General features: G+C 45.8%; 1 protein-coding gene across 3 annotated transcripts in view; it reads right to left on the bottom strand.

Moving 5' to 3' along the window:
* Positions 1–14,703, bottom strand: part of RAD9B (RAD9 checkpoint clamp component B) — a 255,599-nt gene that overhangs the window by 116,039 nt on the left and 124,857 nt on the right. For all 3 annotated transcript variants that reach the window (XM_075834597.1, XM_075834607.1, XM_075834587.1), the window contains one exon: positions 2,483–2,592. In XM_075834597.1, the coding sequence (XP_075690712.1) occupies positions 2,483–2,592 (110 nt within the window). The remainder of the gene's footprint in view (positions 1–2,482; positions 2,593–14,703) is intronic.

Below are 14,703 nucleotides of genomic sequence, written 5' to 3'. Positions count from 1 at the left end.
CCAGGCATGGCAGCTGTCCTGCCCTCAACGCCGGACACTTTATCCTCCACATGCGTCACTCGTTCTCTTAAGGCCTGCATATCCTGCCTGATAAGGCCTATGTCCATCTTCACCTCTTCCAACTTGCCTGTCAAGGAGGTTTTGCACACTGAGATGGCCGCCAGCAGTTTGTTAGTCACCTCCGTCAGTGTAGGTTCTGGCTTAGGCTCCTCTGCAGCAGCTAGTGAGGCTTTCCCTCCGGAGGACTCACTTCCTCTAGAACGATGAGGCTGAGGGGTGAGGCCACCATCTTGGCCTTCTCCCCTCGCAAATTCCTGCAGCTTTTCCGCGGCCGTTTGACCTCTCGTGGGGCTCATGACGTCTCTCCTGGCAGCCTTCAACCTCCTGGATCTCAGGGACGAAATTTTGGAATGGAAGGATAAGTAAAGGATATGTATGGCACGAGGTCACTGCGGAGATCCTAAGTCATGCGACTGCTCTCGCTGCGTGCCAAGCCATGCCCCCGTGCATCGTACTAAATTAAAGTCAAAACACCTATTGGTATAGACAGGAAGCGATCTTGCTACAGGTGTGGCAGACAATGCTATATTTAAGCCAAGATCTATATGTAAAACCAAGTTAACTTGGTGCATTGACCCTCAATGACTAATATATGACCTATAGATTTACGGGTACAATTAACACAAAAAAGTGTAACGGAAAGAATATAAATTTTATTGACATATATCACAAACAATTAAAAATGAGTCATACAGAGCATGAGAAGTAAAATCGTTCAAAAATCGCAGGGAATACAGGTACAAAAAAGATGGGGACAAAGTCCAGTGATTGTAGCAACCAGACTGATTGTATTGTTGTATGGTCTACACAGAGATCCAAATTGATGTTTTGTAACAAGCAACAATGTGCAATAACACTAGTGTGAAGTGATAAACAATGTACAAGTCTGTAGCCAAACTCCAGTCACCCATATATCTGCTTGACAAGCTGAAGAGTAAAAGTACGTATTGCTTGAAAATGAATGTTATGATAAACACAAGCAGCACGGGAGAAGTGAGTTAGATGACATACCCATAATGCTGATAGTATCCCTGCGATGAGAGACCGTCAACCCGACGCGCGTTTCGGCGGGATGCCTTCGTCCGGGGGTCAAATTAAAGTCAATGTGTCCGTGTTGCAAACCTTGTGCATTTCTTGTGGCTATCGGGTCATGGGCGTGGCAACCTGCGGGTCACAACGCAGGTTGCCAAAGTCGCCGTGTAGCCCTAGCCTAACTCACACTATTTTTCATCTATATTAATCCAGCTATCGGATTTTCTCAATATATTACATCAGCAATACCACGAGGGTCCCTTGGTAGGCTTTTGATTTGATATCCCCAAACCTGGTCTTCACCAATTACTAGTTATTTTCAAACATAGCATAACATTTTGGAGAGACTGATTTATCTGGATAATAACTGTTTGCTTTTTTAGGTTGTTTATATTGTGATAAATTACCATATTATAGTGTGTCTGCATTAATACTAAATATACTACAAGCAAGGTATATGTCCAAACTTTTTCACACAATATAGAAAGTCTAGAGAGCTGGCTATCTGTAATTTTATACAAAAAACAACAATATCAATTTAGTAAAGCCAAAAAACAAGGAAGAAATTGATGTTTTTTTCCCATTCCATCCTACAAATAATGGCTCTGGAATGCGGGAAAGAAAAAGACGAAAAGGAAAAATGGCTGAGGTTGGAAGGGGTTTTACCCATGCTACTATAGCAACAAGGGAAGGGGCCCTTCAGTGAGGAGCCTTATAGGGGAGCCCTAGCACTTAATGGGTTATAGAGGGGGACATCTCAACCTGAATACTAGTCTAAGATGTTGGTTTCCGCATGGTGCATGTCTCATGTGTTAGGTGGGTAGGAGCGTAAGAAAAGGCTAAGATGGCTGGATAAGGGGCAGAAGGTGGGGGAGTAAGAATGGGTTTAAAAAAGCGAGTTTGGAGAGTGAGGAACAGATACTTACCTGGGGAAGCAGAGGACAATAAAAACCCCACTACAACCAATCCTTTAGAAGATTTAATTTTATTGTTTTTGTTTTTAGGCTACGATTCGTGACTCTGCACCCCAATGGTGGCAGTATGGTACAGTCATGGTGAGCATCCCAAAAGGCCCATGGCTTATGGAGGTGGGGGAGTACAAGCACCACTGCAGACCCCGTAATGTGAAGTTTTCTCATGGTGGTCACAAAGGTCGAGGACCTTTTAAAAGCTAGGCCACTGGGATAACTTTGCTATATGTCTAGAATTCATGTTAATAGTGGTAGTATTTAATGTGGGCTAGTGTGTAGTGTGAAGGCAGGAGAGGAAAGTCTCGAAGGGTTTTGTTTGTGCACTCCTTATATTCTCTGGTGGAAATACACCTTTAGGCAATACTCTATATTAAACAGAAAGTAATCTTCATGTAGTTTCATTATGTCTCAAGTCTTACCTTGACTTCCTTTAAGCAAAATGTTACATCAGAAGAGTCAATATCAATTTTTAAGTCATTAAATTCATCAGGGCCTAGGTGAATTTCAGTATGCATTACATTCGATACGCCTGTATAAAATATAAAAAATATATATAATGATATACTTCCGTAGAATAAAGAAACATTCATATTGCTTCACATGCTATTAATAACCATATATAAGACCTCTTCCCACATTTGCAAAAAATAGGGGTAAATGCGATATTTTTAAAGGGGGGGAGGTTTCTAAATGCATACTTTTTAAACCAAGTTGTTTTCACCACTCTCCTGCTACCCTCTGGTTTTTGATCTATGAGTCTTGTTCTCCACGTATCCACCAGCCTAGCCTTTTATATGGCAAGCTATATAAAAAGGGCTAGGTTAGTGGACATGTGCTGACTCATAGCGTAAAAAAACAATGTGGATAGTGCCACAGTGCTCATGTAGATAGTGCCACAGTGCTTCCTGAAAATAGTAACACAGTGCCCACAAATGTACATAGTGCAACAGTGCCCCCTCTAGATAGTGCCACAGATGTAGATAATGGCACAGTGCCCCCTGAAGATAGTGCCCCATGTCACAACAAGCATACTCACTTGTCCCCTTTCCACACTGTTTTCCAACGATGCAGGTCTAGTCTTCTGTGATCAGGCCTGCTCCAGCGGAACGATGCAGGCAGCACAATTACATCACCACGCCATATGCATTACAAGAAATGCACTGAGTGGCGGAAAAGGAAAAGTTGGTTCTCTTGCCTCGCCAGTGCTATCAATTGTATCTGCATCTTAAACACACGGAGATCACTCCGACCGTGCATCGATTACCGTGGGTTAAACCTAATCACAGTAAAAAAAAAACTTGCCGCTTATCTCTGAGCTCTTCGTGAAAATGTTGTCACTACAAATCCTGTCGAAGCTGGATCTACGAGGGGCCTATAACCTGATCCATATTCGCAAAGTTGACGAATGGAAAACCGCATTCAACACCCGAGAGGATCACTATGAGTATCAAGTAATGCCCTTTGGACTGTGTAACGCTACAGCAGTGTTTCATGACTTTGTAAACATCTTCCATGATCTTCTGTATGTCTGTGTGGTTGTTTATCTGGATGACATGTTGATCTACTCTCCTGATCTGACGACGCATCGGAAGCATGTTCGCCAAGTTCTGTCGCAGTTAAGGGGTAACAGCTTATACGCTAAACTTGAGAAGTGCGTATTGGATCCAGAGAAAGTGAAGTCTGTCTTGGATTTGCCACATCCTCAAGGTCTCCAAGCGATACAGGGATTTCTAGGATTCGCTAATTTTTATCGCCAGTTCATCCTACATTTCTCGTCACTTACTGCTCCCATCTTAGCTATTACCAGGAAGGGAGTGAACGCTAAAGACTGGACCCCTAAGCCAGTGTCGGCATTCTCCATCCTCAAGAGCGCCTTCACTTCTGCTTCTGTTCATCATCGTCCTGATGTGACTCGATCGGAGGTTGACATCTCTTCCATTGGTGCTGAAGCACTCCTGGTTCAAAAGAATTCCAAGGGTTAGGCAGTATCATGTGAATTTTTCTCCAAACTCTTCTCTCTTGCAGAGGGCAAAGATTCCATTGAGAATCGAGAATTACTCGCTGTCAAGTTGGCTTTAGAAGAGCAGAGACACCTGCTGGAGGAGGCTGCTTATCCTATCATCATCTTCACAGATCACAAAAATCTTACATACGTATCTACAGTCTGCACAACTACTGAACCCTCGTCAAGCCAGATGGTCACTGTTCTTCGCCAGATTTCAATTCCACCTTCAATTCCGCTCTGCGGACAAAAAGATTAAGGCCGATGCCCTGTCCAAGTCCTTTGAGACGAACGACTCTGAAGAAAGTCTTCAACATGTTATTGATCCTTCTAGGATTATTGCTGTTAATCCTCTGCAAATCATTGACATTCCCCCTGGGAAGATTTTTGTCCATCTTGCTGACAGGAGAAGAATTCTCAGCTGGGGACATAATTCCAAAATGGCTGGTCACTTTGGTGTCCATAAAACTCAGGACTTTATTGCTCTTCACTACTGGTGGCCTACGCTGCTTAAAGAGGTCATGGACTATGTTTTTTCCTGTATGAACTGTGCCCAAAACAAGGCTATTCATTATAAACCTGATGGTCTGCTCCTAAATCTGTCAGTGCCTGATGCTCCCTGGCAACACATCACCATGGATTTTATTACTGACCTGCCTCCTTCTTCTGGATGTACTACTCTCTGGGTGAACCGCTTCTTCAAGATGGCGCATTTCGTTCCTTTAACCGGTCTTTCCTCTGCTCCTCTGGCAAGTTTATTTATCCAGCACATATTGTCTCAGATCGGGGTGTACAATTCACAATAAATTCTGGAGAGCCCTATGTAGACTTTTAGATGTGAAATGTAACTTTTCTTCCGCTTGTCACCCGCAGTCTAATGGCCCAGTTGAAAGGAACAACCAGGTACTTGAGAATTATCTTCGTCATTTTGTCTCAGTTCAATAGGACAATTGGGTACAGCTTCTGCCATACTCCGAATTCTCCTACAGCAATCAGACCAGTGAATATACTGCTTCTTCTCCGTTCTTCATTGTGTACAGTCAACATCCACGTGTACCACTGTCACGATGCGGGGTGTGGACCCACTGGGCCGTACGGCGTAGCGGAATGGCAGCTGGCCAAACAGGTAAGTACAGAGTTCAATTAGTTAAGCGAGGGTACCTGAGGCAATCGTAGGCAGTAGCGAGGCAGGCACGTCCAGGACCAGGCGGCGGGAAGTCGTCAGGTGAGGCGTAGCAGATCAAGCGTAGGCTGTAGCACAACACGGCAATAGCACAGCACGGCAATAGCACTAGGTAGCACGGAAACAGGATACGGGATACAGGATACAGGATACAGGAGCAAGGTACACTGGGAAACTGGAAGACACTGGGAGACCATAAGCACGACAAACGAAGGGTAACGAACAACGCTCTGGCAAAGAGCAATAGGACAGAGCCCTTTTGATAGTCCAGGGCATCCTGGGCTAGATTGCAAACTTCCTGCAAAAATGCGCGCACTGGCCCTTTAAGGCCGTGCACGCGCGGGCGCTTGCACCCGCCGGAGACACTCGAGGTTCGGAAGAGAGTTGCCGGAGCCTCACAGGAGGACGACGCTGCAGCGAGGTAAGGTGTCCATGGCCACGGCCATCAAGGTTAACGACCGAACGACGGACCGTGGCCATAGATGTTACAGTATCCTCCCTCTTACGCCCCCTCTTCTTGGGACCAGAGCGGGAGAGAAACTTCCTCACGAGGACAGGAGCATCGATGTTCTCCTCTGGCTCCCAAGACCTCTCCTCTGGACCGAACCCCCTCCAATCCACTAAATAAAATGTCCTTCCTCCCACCTTCTTAGTAGCCAGAATCTCCTTTACTTCGAAAGTCCCCGATCAGCTGCCAGGGGCCACTGTGGAGCTAGGAGTCCTGGAGTAGTGGTTCAGGACCACAGGTTTTAGACAGGAGACGTGAAAGGAGTTAGGAATCCTGAGGGTAGGGGGGAGCCGCAGCTTGTAGGATACCGGGTTGATCATGTAGCAGGATCTCGAAGGGTCCGAGGAATCTAGGAGCAAATTTGCATGACGGCACCTTCAGACGGATATTCCTAGAAGACAACCAGACTTTAGTCCCTAGAGGGAACTGCGGAGGCGTCCGTCTTCTTGTATCTGCCTTTCTCTTCATGCGGTCCACCGGCAACAGGATAGAAGATAGGCCGAAGAGAAGTCCAATTTTACACCGAGGAGGCCGCAGAGTGCTCTCCAAAACTTTGAGGTGAACTGTACCCCTCGATCTGAGACAATATGCAGGGGCAAGCCGTGCAGACGGAAGATGTGCTGTATGAAGAGGTCAGCCAATCGCGTAGCAGACGGCAGGGAGGTCAAGGGAATGAAGTGAGCCATTTTGGAAAATCGATCCACCACCACCCAGATCACATTGCAACTCGCAGAAGAAGGAAGATCCATGACAAAAGTCCATAACGACATGTTGCCACGGGGCAACGGGCACAGGCAGTGGTTGGAGCAGGCCAGCAGGCCTGGAGTGAGCAACTTTATTTGCTGCGCATACCGTGCATGAAGAGACAAAGTCCATAACATCTTTGGGCAGCGTGGGCCACCAGAACTGACGGGTGATTAGATCCTGGGTCTTATGAGCACCCGCGTCACCTGCCAGCTTAGAACTGTGACCCCAGTGAAAAATTCTTCCTCGGTCAGCCAGACGTACAAAAGTCCTACCCGGAGGAATGTCTCTAACATGCAGGGGATTCACAGAGAAGATGCAGGATGGGTCAATAATATTCTGTGGAGATTCCATGGCGTCTTTGGTTTCAAAAGATCTAGACAAGGCACCGGCCCTCACATTCTTGTCGGCGGGTCGGTAGTGGAGTTCGAACCGGAACCGAGCAAAGAACAATGACCACCTGGCTTGGCGAGGGTTGAACCGCTGGGCCGTCTGTAGGTAGGTCAAATTCTTGTGATCCGTGAAGATCAGGATAGGATGAACCGCGCCCTCCAGTAGATGTCTCTACTCCTACAGAGCCAGCTTGATGGCCAGTAACTCCCGGTCCCCAATCGAGTAGTTGCGCTCTGCGGAGGAAAACAGCTTGGAATAGTAGCCACATACCACAGCCTTGCCTTTCGATCTTTTCTGGAACAACAGTGCACTAGCACCAACCGAGGAAGCGTCCACCTCTAACGAAAACTGTAGGGATACATCAGGATGGTGCAGAATGGAGGCAGACGTGAAGGCTTTCTTTAAAGATTCAAATGCGGCTTCAGCCTCCGAAGTCCACATCTTGGCATTCATACCCTTCTTAGTGAGGGTGGAGATAGGAGCAGTCAAAGATGAGAAGTTGGGGATGAACAGTCGGTAGAAGTTGGCGAATCCTAGGAAGCGTTGTATGGCCCTTAAGCCTTGGGGGCGTGGCCACTCCAGGACAGCCTTTACCTTCTGGGGGTCCATCTTGAGGCCCTGATCGGAGATAATATAGCCCAGGAAGGATAGAGACTTCTTCTCAAAAACACACTTCTCCAACTTGGCATAAAGGCACGGAGCAACACCTGGCGGACATGACTCTGATGATTTACTGGATCTGGGGAAAAAATCAAAATGTCATCGAGATACACCACAACACAAACATAAAGGAGATCACGAAAAATGTCATTGACAAATTCTTTAAATACTACGGGGGCGTTACATAGGCCGAAGGGCATAACTAAGTATTCGTAGTGCCCATCACGAGTATTAAAGGCAGTCTTCCATTCGTCACCTCGATGAATCCGAATCAGATTGTAGGCCTCCCGCAGGTTCAGTTTAGAAAAAATGTTTGCCCCCCGTATGCGATCAAACAGTTCAGAAAGCAAAGACAGAGGGTACCTGTTCTCCACCGTGATCCGGTTGAGGCCTCGGTAGTCAATGCAGGGTCGGAGGGATCCATCTTTCTTCTTGACAAAAAAAAACCCAGCTCCGGCCGGGGATGAGGATTTACGAATGAAGCCCCTCTCCAGATTCTCCTTAATGTAGGCAGACGTAGACTGGGTCTCAGGCAAGGAGAGAGGGTACACTCTACCGCAAGGAGGGGACAAATCAGGAACCAAGTCAATCGGACAATCATATGCTCGATGTGGCGGCAAGGTCTCTGCCTCCTTCTTATCGAAGACATCAGAGAACATAGAGTAACAATAAGGCAACCCTGCCAATGACTGACGTGGAGGAGACTGCGGTGGATGGATATGACCCAGGCAGCGGTCTAGACACTTGGGACCCCACTGGAGAACGTCTCCAGAGTTCCAAACCAGGACTGGGGCGTGCAAACGGAGCCAAGGCAAACCCAGCAGCACGGGGTTGACGGCCTTGGGCAGAACAAACAGGGAGATGAGTTCAGTGTGAAGAGCTCCCACATGGAAGTCTCAATGGCTTGGTCACAGACAAAACTGGGTCAGGCAATGGCAGTCCATCTACCGAGGCAACGATCAACGGCCTTTCCAGCAGGACAGTGGGCAACTGAAGAAGATCCACAAGGTCTTGGCAGATGAAATTGGCTGCAGAGCCAGAGTCCAGATAGGCAGAGACTGAATGGGGCTTCTCGCCAGCAATGATGGTCGCGGGAATGAACAGCTTGGAGGAGAGTTCTCGATTAAATGCAGTAGAGCCCAGGGTTGTCTCTCCAACCAAACCTAGGCGTTGGGGTTTTTTGGCTTCTGAGGACAGAGACGCACGACATGGTTACTGAGCCGGCAATATAAACAGAGTCCAGAGGTGCGCCTGCGCTGTTTCTCTTGAACGGCCAATTTTAGCCGATCCACCTGCATCGGATCCTCGGGCAAAACAGTAGAAGGCGGCAACAGGGGTTGCTGGAAGTTGGGTGCCAGTCTAGGAAGCCGTCTCTCCTGTCGAACCTCATGAGATCTCTCCCTGAGCCTTTTGTGCACCCGAGTAGCAAGCAGAATCAGGTCGTCCAAGGCAGGTGGTAACCGTACGGAATAACCGCACAAACCCTTGGAATTCTTGGGTCTCGGGTCCCTGACGTTCCCAGATTGGGTTCGCCCATGCCAGGGCCTTGCCTGCAAGTAGAGACACGATGAAGGCGATCTTGGTTCCGTCCGACGGAAATGCTTTGGCGTGCAGGGTAAAATGGATATGGCATTGGTTCAGAAACCCTCTGCACGTACTTGCATCTCCATGGAACCGAGAAGGTAATGGCAGCGGGATCCGAACCGGAACTGCCAGGAGGTGTAGCAGGAGGGTCGAACGAAGGAGCTTTCATAGGAGCAGGAAGGGAAGCAGCTAGTGTCCCAAGCTGCTGTGCCATGGAGTCCACTGCCACAAGAAGTTGATCCTGTCTTGCTCAGAGATCCTGCAGGTCCACCTGCATGGCTTGGGAGGGAGATATGCCCTAGTATTGACCAGTGGGGTCCATGGCCTGAGCGTACTGTCACGATGCGGGGTGTGCACCCACTGAGCCGTACCGCGTAGCGGGATGGCAGCTGGCCAAACAGGTATGATACAGAGTCTATAGTCCAGAAAGGGTACCTGTGGCAACTCGGACAGTAGCAAGGCAGGCTCGGCTGACACCAGGCAGCAGGTAGACATCAGGCGTTGAGTAGCAGAACAGGCGTGGAATACAGCACAACACGACAACAGCTGCAGTACGCCACTTGACCAGGACAGCACGGAATACAGGATACAGGAAGAGGGACCACTTGGGAACTGGAAGACACTAGGAGACCATTTGCAAGACAAACTTTGGGTAACGAAAAACGCTTAGGCAAAGAACAAGAGGGCAGAGACCTTTTTATAGTCCAGTAGCATTCTGGGCTTGATTGCAGACTTCCTGCAATTATGCGCACACTGGCCCTTTAACCCCTTAATGCTGAAGGTATTTTAAACCTTAATGACCGAACAATTTTTTAAGTTTTTCGATCGTCGCATTCAAAAATCTATAACTTTATTATTTTTGCGTCTACATAGCTGTATAAGGAGTATTTTTTTTTTTGCGGGACAAGTTGAATTTCATAATAGCACCATTTTGGGGTACATATAATTTATTGATTAACTTTTTTAGTGGGGTACTGGAAAAAAAACAGAAATTTTGCCATTTGTTTTGCGTCTTAATTTTACACCGTTTACCGTGTGGTATAAATAACATATTAACTTTATTCAGCGGGTCGTTATGATTGCGGCGAAACAAAATTTATATGGATTTATTTATGTTTTCCTACTTTTACACAGTAAAAACTATTTTTTTTCAAAATTATTTGCTTTTGTGTCGCCATATTTTAAGAGCCATAACTTTTTTATTTTTTGACCGATGCAGCTGTATGAGGGCTTTTTTTTTTTTTCGGGACGACTTGTAGTTTTTATTGGTACAATTTTGGAGTAGATGCGACGGTTTGATCACTTTTTATCAAATTCTTTTGAAGGCAGGATGAACAGAATACAGCAATTCTGGCGTTTTTTATTATATATATATATTTTTTTAAAACATTTTTATTGGTTTTCCAACAAGCATAGTACAAGTTAAACAAAACTGTATATTAACAATCAGACAGATGACATCTTCAACTCACGCAGGAGCGTACACACTGTAATATTTGAAACATTGTCACTCATCAGCATAACAGTAGTGCATATATTCTATCTCCCTTCCTTGGTAATACTGGAGTAGGTGTAAGTTAGAAAGATCAGCATTTATTGCATTACCATCTCCTTGAACTCATGACCGTGTTACATTGACCCATATATGTCAATTCCTTAATACCATTATCCTCTTGTTCCCCATATCTTTCGTCCTCGCCTAGCCTCTATGCGTTCCACCCCATCCTTATCGATGTACTTTTAAATTTACCAAATTCCCTTTAATGTCTTCTGTGAGATACCAGGATGTGTATTTGAAATTCTCCATCATTTCCCTTATTTCCCTTGCAGGCAATTGCTCTATGAATGGTCTCCACCGTTTAAAAAATCCTGAGGTCTTTTGTTTCTTATGTTTTGTCGCTTCTATTTTGTCTGAAAACATACAGACTCTCATTTGTTGGGTTACATGGTGTAATGAAGGAGTGTTGTTTTCCAGCCAACATTTCAACAAGCATCTTTTGGCAACGAGAAATATTATATGCATCAGGGAGGGAACATGTATTGGAGATTCTGCCGCTTCTTTATTAATTGAGCTTATGGAGTGAAAAAGCAGCAGCATAGGATCTGCTGGTAACATTCTGTCCCAGAGAGACTGCACGTAGTCCAAAATTTCCTTCCAAAATTTTTGTGTCTCTGGGCATGACCATATGCCATGGTATAGATCGGTGCCCAATTGGTTACATTTTGGACAAGCATGCAATCTCTGTGGGCTGGCCGTCGTTGAGGGAATATTGAAAGCATATATTGCCGCATGGATAAGTTTAAAGTGTGATTCCCTCCATACCTCATTCACTACACATTTCCGCACTATCTTCCAGCCCTCCAAGAGAGGGGTTTTAATGTCTTGTATACTCAGAGTGCGTCTCCAATACGCAAATTGAGCCCTCGGCGCTACCCGAATGTACAGATCTCGCATTGTTTTATATAACATAGACAATGATGTTCTATGTGGCTCATCTCCAATCACTTCATCAAAGACATTGTCTATCGTTTCTGGTTCCAAATTCCTCACCAACTTTGTGCAAAACTATTTAACTTGTAAATATTGGAGGAAATGATTCGGAGAGATCCCAAACTTCTCCACCAACTCCGGCAGTGTGCTCAATCGGGGTTCTGAGGCATGGAGTATGTGGCCCACTGTCGCTATTCCCCGTTGTCTCCATGCTGTGAATAAAGAACTAGAGTGCCCCGCTGGAAAGTCTATGTGCGACCATAATGGTAAGTATTTGGATAATTGAAATGAAAGCCCCATCTTTTTTCTCACCTCCTTCCAACACATAATAGTGTCGCGCAGTAACACCGATCCCTTTATATGTCTAGGGAGAGATGCCAGTTTGGTATGTAGCAGTGAGATGAGATCATGAGATCCCGCTAATGCCCTATCCAACTCATAATTTGAATAATGACTGCAACGATGCAGCCAATCCGCCACATGTCGAAACAAGCTGGCTATATTATATCCCCTCAAATGTGGTATATTTACTCCACCTTGCCATTGATAGCCCTGCAGTTTGGCCATTGCAATTCGGGGCCTTTTATTTGCCCAAATAAACTTTAAAATGGTCGTATTAAAATCTTTAACATCCTCATGTTTTAATAGAATGGGCAAGGTCTGAAGCGGGTACAGTAATCTCGCAAACGATATCATCTTGACTAAATGACATCTACCAAATAGTGAAAGTGGCAAATTTGCCCATCTAGTAAGTTCAATTTTTATCTTCTGGAAGAGCGGTTTATAATTTAGTTTATATAGAGTTTCCGACGTTTGCCCTATCTGAATCCCTAGATATGTTATGTGTGATGTCGCTATCTTAATACCTGTCCGTTGAATTTCTATGTCGCCCCTATGATTATGTGGGGATAGTCTTAATAATTCGCACTTCGTCGGATTAATCCTAAGCCCTGCGAAGGAGCCATAGTGTCGAATCAGTTCAAAAACCTTCTGTAGGTGTTGTGCGGGATGCGACATAAACAGGAGAATATCATCTGTGAATACTGCTGACTTCACCTCCCTATCACCTATGTGTATACCAGAGTACAGCCCGTCTCTTTCTAAAGCATGAATAAGAGGTTCCAGCACCAGGTCAAATAGCAAAGGCGACAGGGGACATCCCTGTCGTGTGCCCCTATGCAGCACGAATGTCGGAGACCTAAATCCCGGCGTACAGACGGCCGCAGTGGGATCCGTGTACAGCGTTCTCAAATACTGCCTAAAGTTCCCCTGCACATTGAACTTGTCCAGAACCATGTTTAGCCATCGCCATTCAACATTATCAAAGGCTTTCTCTGCATCTAAAACCACTAGGGCTGGTTAGTCGAATGACGACGGCTAAGCTTTAATGTCATCCATTACCCCCAGGACCTTCCTGATATTGATGACTGCAGCTCTACCTTTGATAAAACCCACTTGTGAGGGTCCCACTAACTGGGGCATCAGGACCGCCAATCTATTTGCCATTATCTTCGATACCAGTTTAAGATCCTGGTTTATTAGTGATATGGGTCTGTAAGAGCCCGGCTACGAGAGATCTTTTCCTGCCTTGGGCAATACCTTTATGTACGCCATGTTTGCCGCTGTTGGTATGTGAGTTCCCTGCATCAACGAGTTGAAGTATGACAACAGCGTTGGAGCTATCTGTTCCAGCAGTATTTTATAAAACTCTGCCGGATAACCATCTGGTCCCGGAGCCTTGCCTCTTGGTAACCCCCTAATTGCCATCTGTAACTCTTCCATGTCAATTGGTGCATTAAGACTGTCTAATTGATCTGTGGTCAATGTTGGCATAGATATTCTGGAAAGAAATTGACTTCCCTGCGCGATGTCCGGCGCCTGTCCTTCCTTATACAATTTCTGATAGTAACGTTTCAAAATGTCATTGATCTTCCTAGGGTCCGTTTGTAAATGGCCGTTTTGGTCCTTTAATTTTGTGACATGTGAGCGGGGTCGAAAGCCTCTTGATAATCCTGCTAACATCCTCCCCGCCTTATTCCCGAACCTAAAAAGTTCTGCTTCATATATCGATCTGCCATATTTCTCCTTCCTATCCATCCACTCCTCGAACAATCGTTTGGCTTCCACCCATTGATTCTGTTTATCCGGTGTCGGATCTGCCTGAAAATTAGAGTATGCCCCCCTGAGCCCACCACTATATTCCTTATATTTCTGAAACGTCTGCTTTTTTTTGAATGCCGCTTAAGCAATGATCTTCCCTCTCAATACCGCCTTAGCTGTTTCCCAATATAACGCATAGTCTGTTCTGTGGGCCGCATTATCCCCATCGTACTCTAACCACCATCCTCTCAGTAGATCTTGAAAGCCTTCATCATTTGCTAGCAAGGTCGGAAATCTCCAAATGAAGTCCCCCCCTTTAGGATATGCGTCAGTCAGCAGTAAGCTCACTGGGGCATGATCAGAGATGACCATATTGTTGATGTCAACCTGTTCCAGCCTCTGCATTAAGTGTGAGCTCAGAAAAACATAGTCCAATCTGGACCATGATTTGTGCTGTGGCGAAAAGTATGTGTACTCCCTACCATCTGGATTCATGTGTCGCCAACTATCCCCCAACAATGTGGCTTGTGAAAAAATCTGCAATATGCCGTCTTTTGCAAGGGGTTGTGTGGGAAGATTGCGCTGCCTGTCTTCAGCCGGGTCCATTACCGAATTAAAGTCTCCCCCCACTATTTTCAATACATTTATGTCTGCCAGAATTTTAACTTGCAGATCTTGGAAGAATGTGCGATTGCTTGAGTTGGGGGCGTATACATTATATATGCTTACTTCCCCCATCGGAGTATCTAGTAAAAGCTGTATAAGGCGTCCCTCAGAGTCTACATGTTGCGTGTGTACCGTGGATACTAAATTTTTATGAATTAGGATCATCACTCCGTTTTTCTTGTGATCTGCCGATGATCTATAGACTTTCCCTACCCACCACTTCCGCAAACGGAAAAAGTCTTTATCTACCATATGAGTCTCCTGAAGTAAGGCTATATCAGCCTTCAGCGCATGTAAATGTCGCAGGAC

Source organism: Rhinoderma darwinii, chromosome 1 (genome assembly GCF_050947455.1).
Source record: "Rhinoderma darwinii isolate aRhiDar2 chromosome 1, aRhiDar2.hap1, whole genome shotgun sequence".
NCBI lineage: Eukaryota > Metazoa > Chordata > Amphibia > Anura > Rhinodermatidae > Rhinoderma > Rhinoderma darwinii.
Note: the sequence above shows the minus strand (reverse complement) of the source record. Positions and strands in the feature narration are given on the sequence as shown.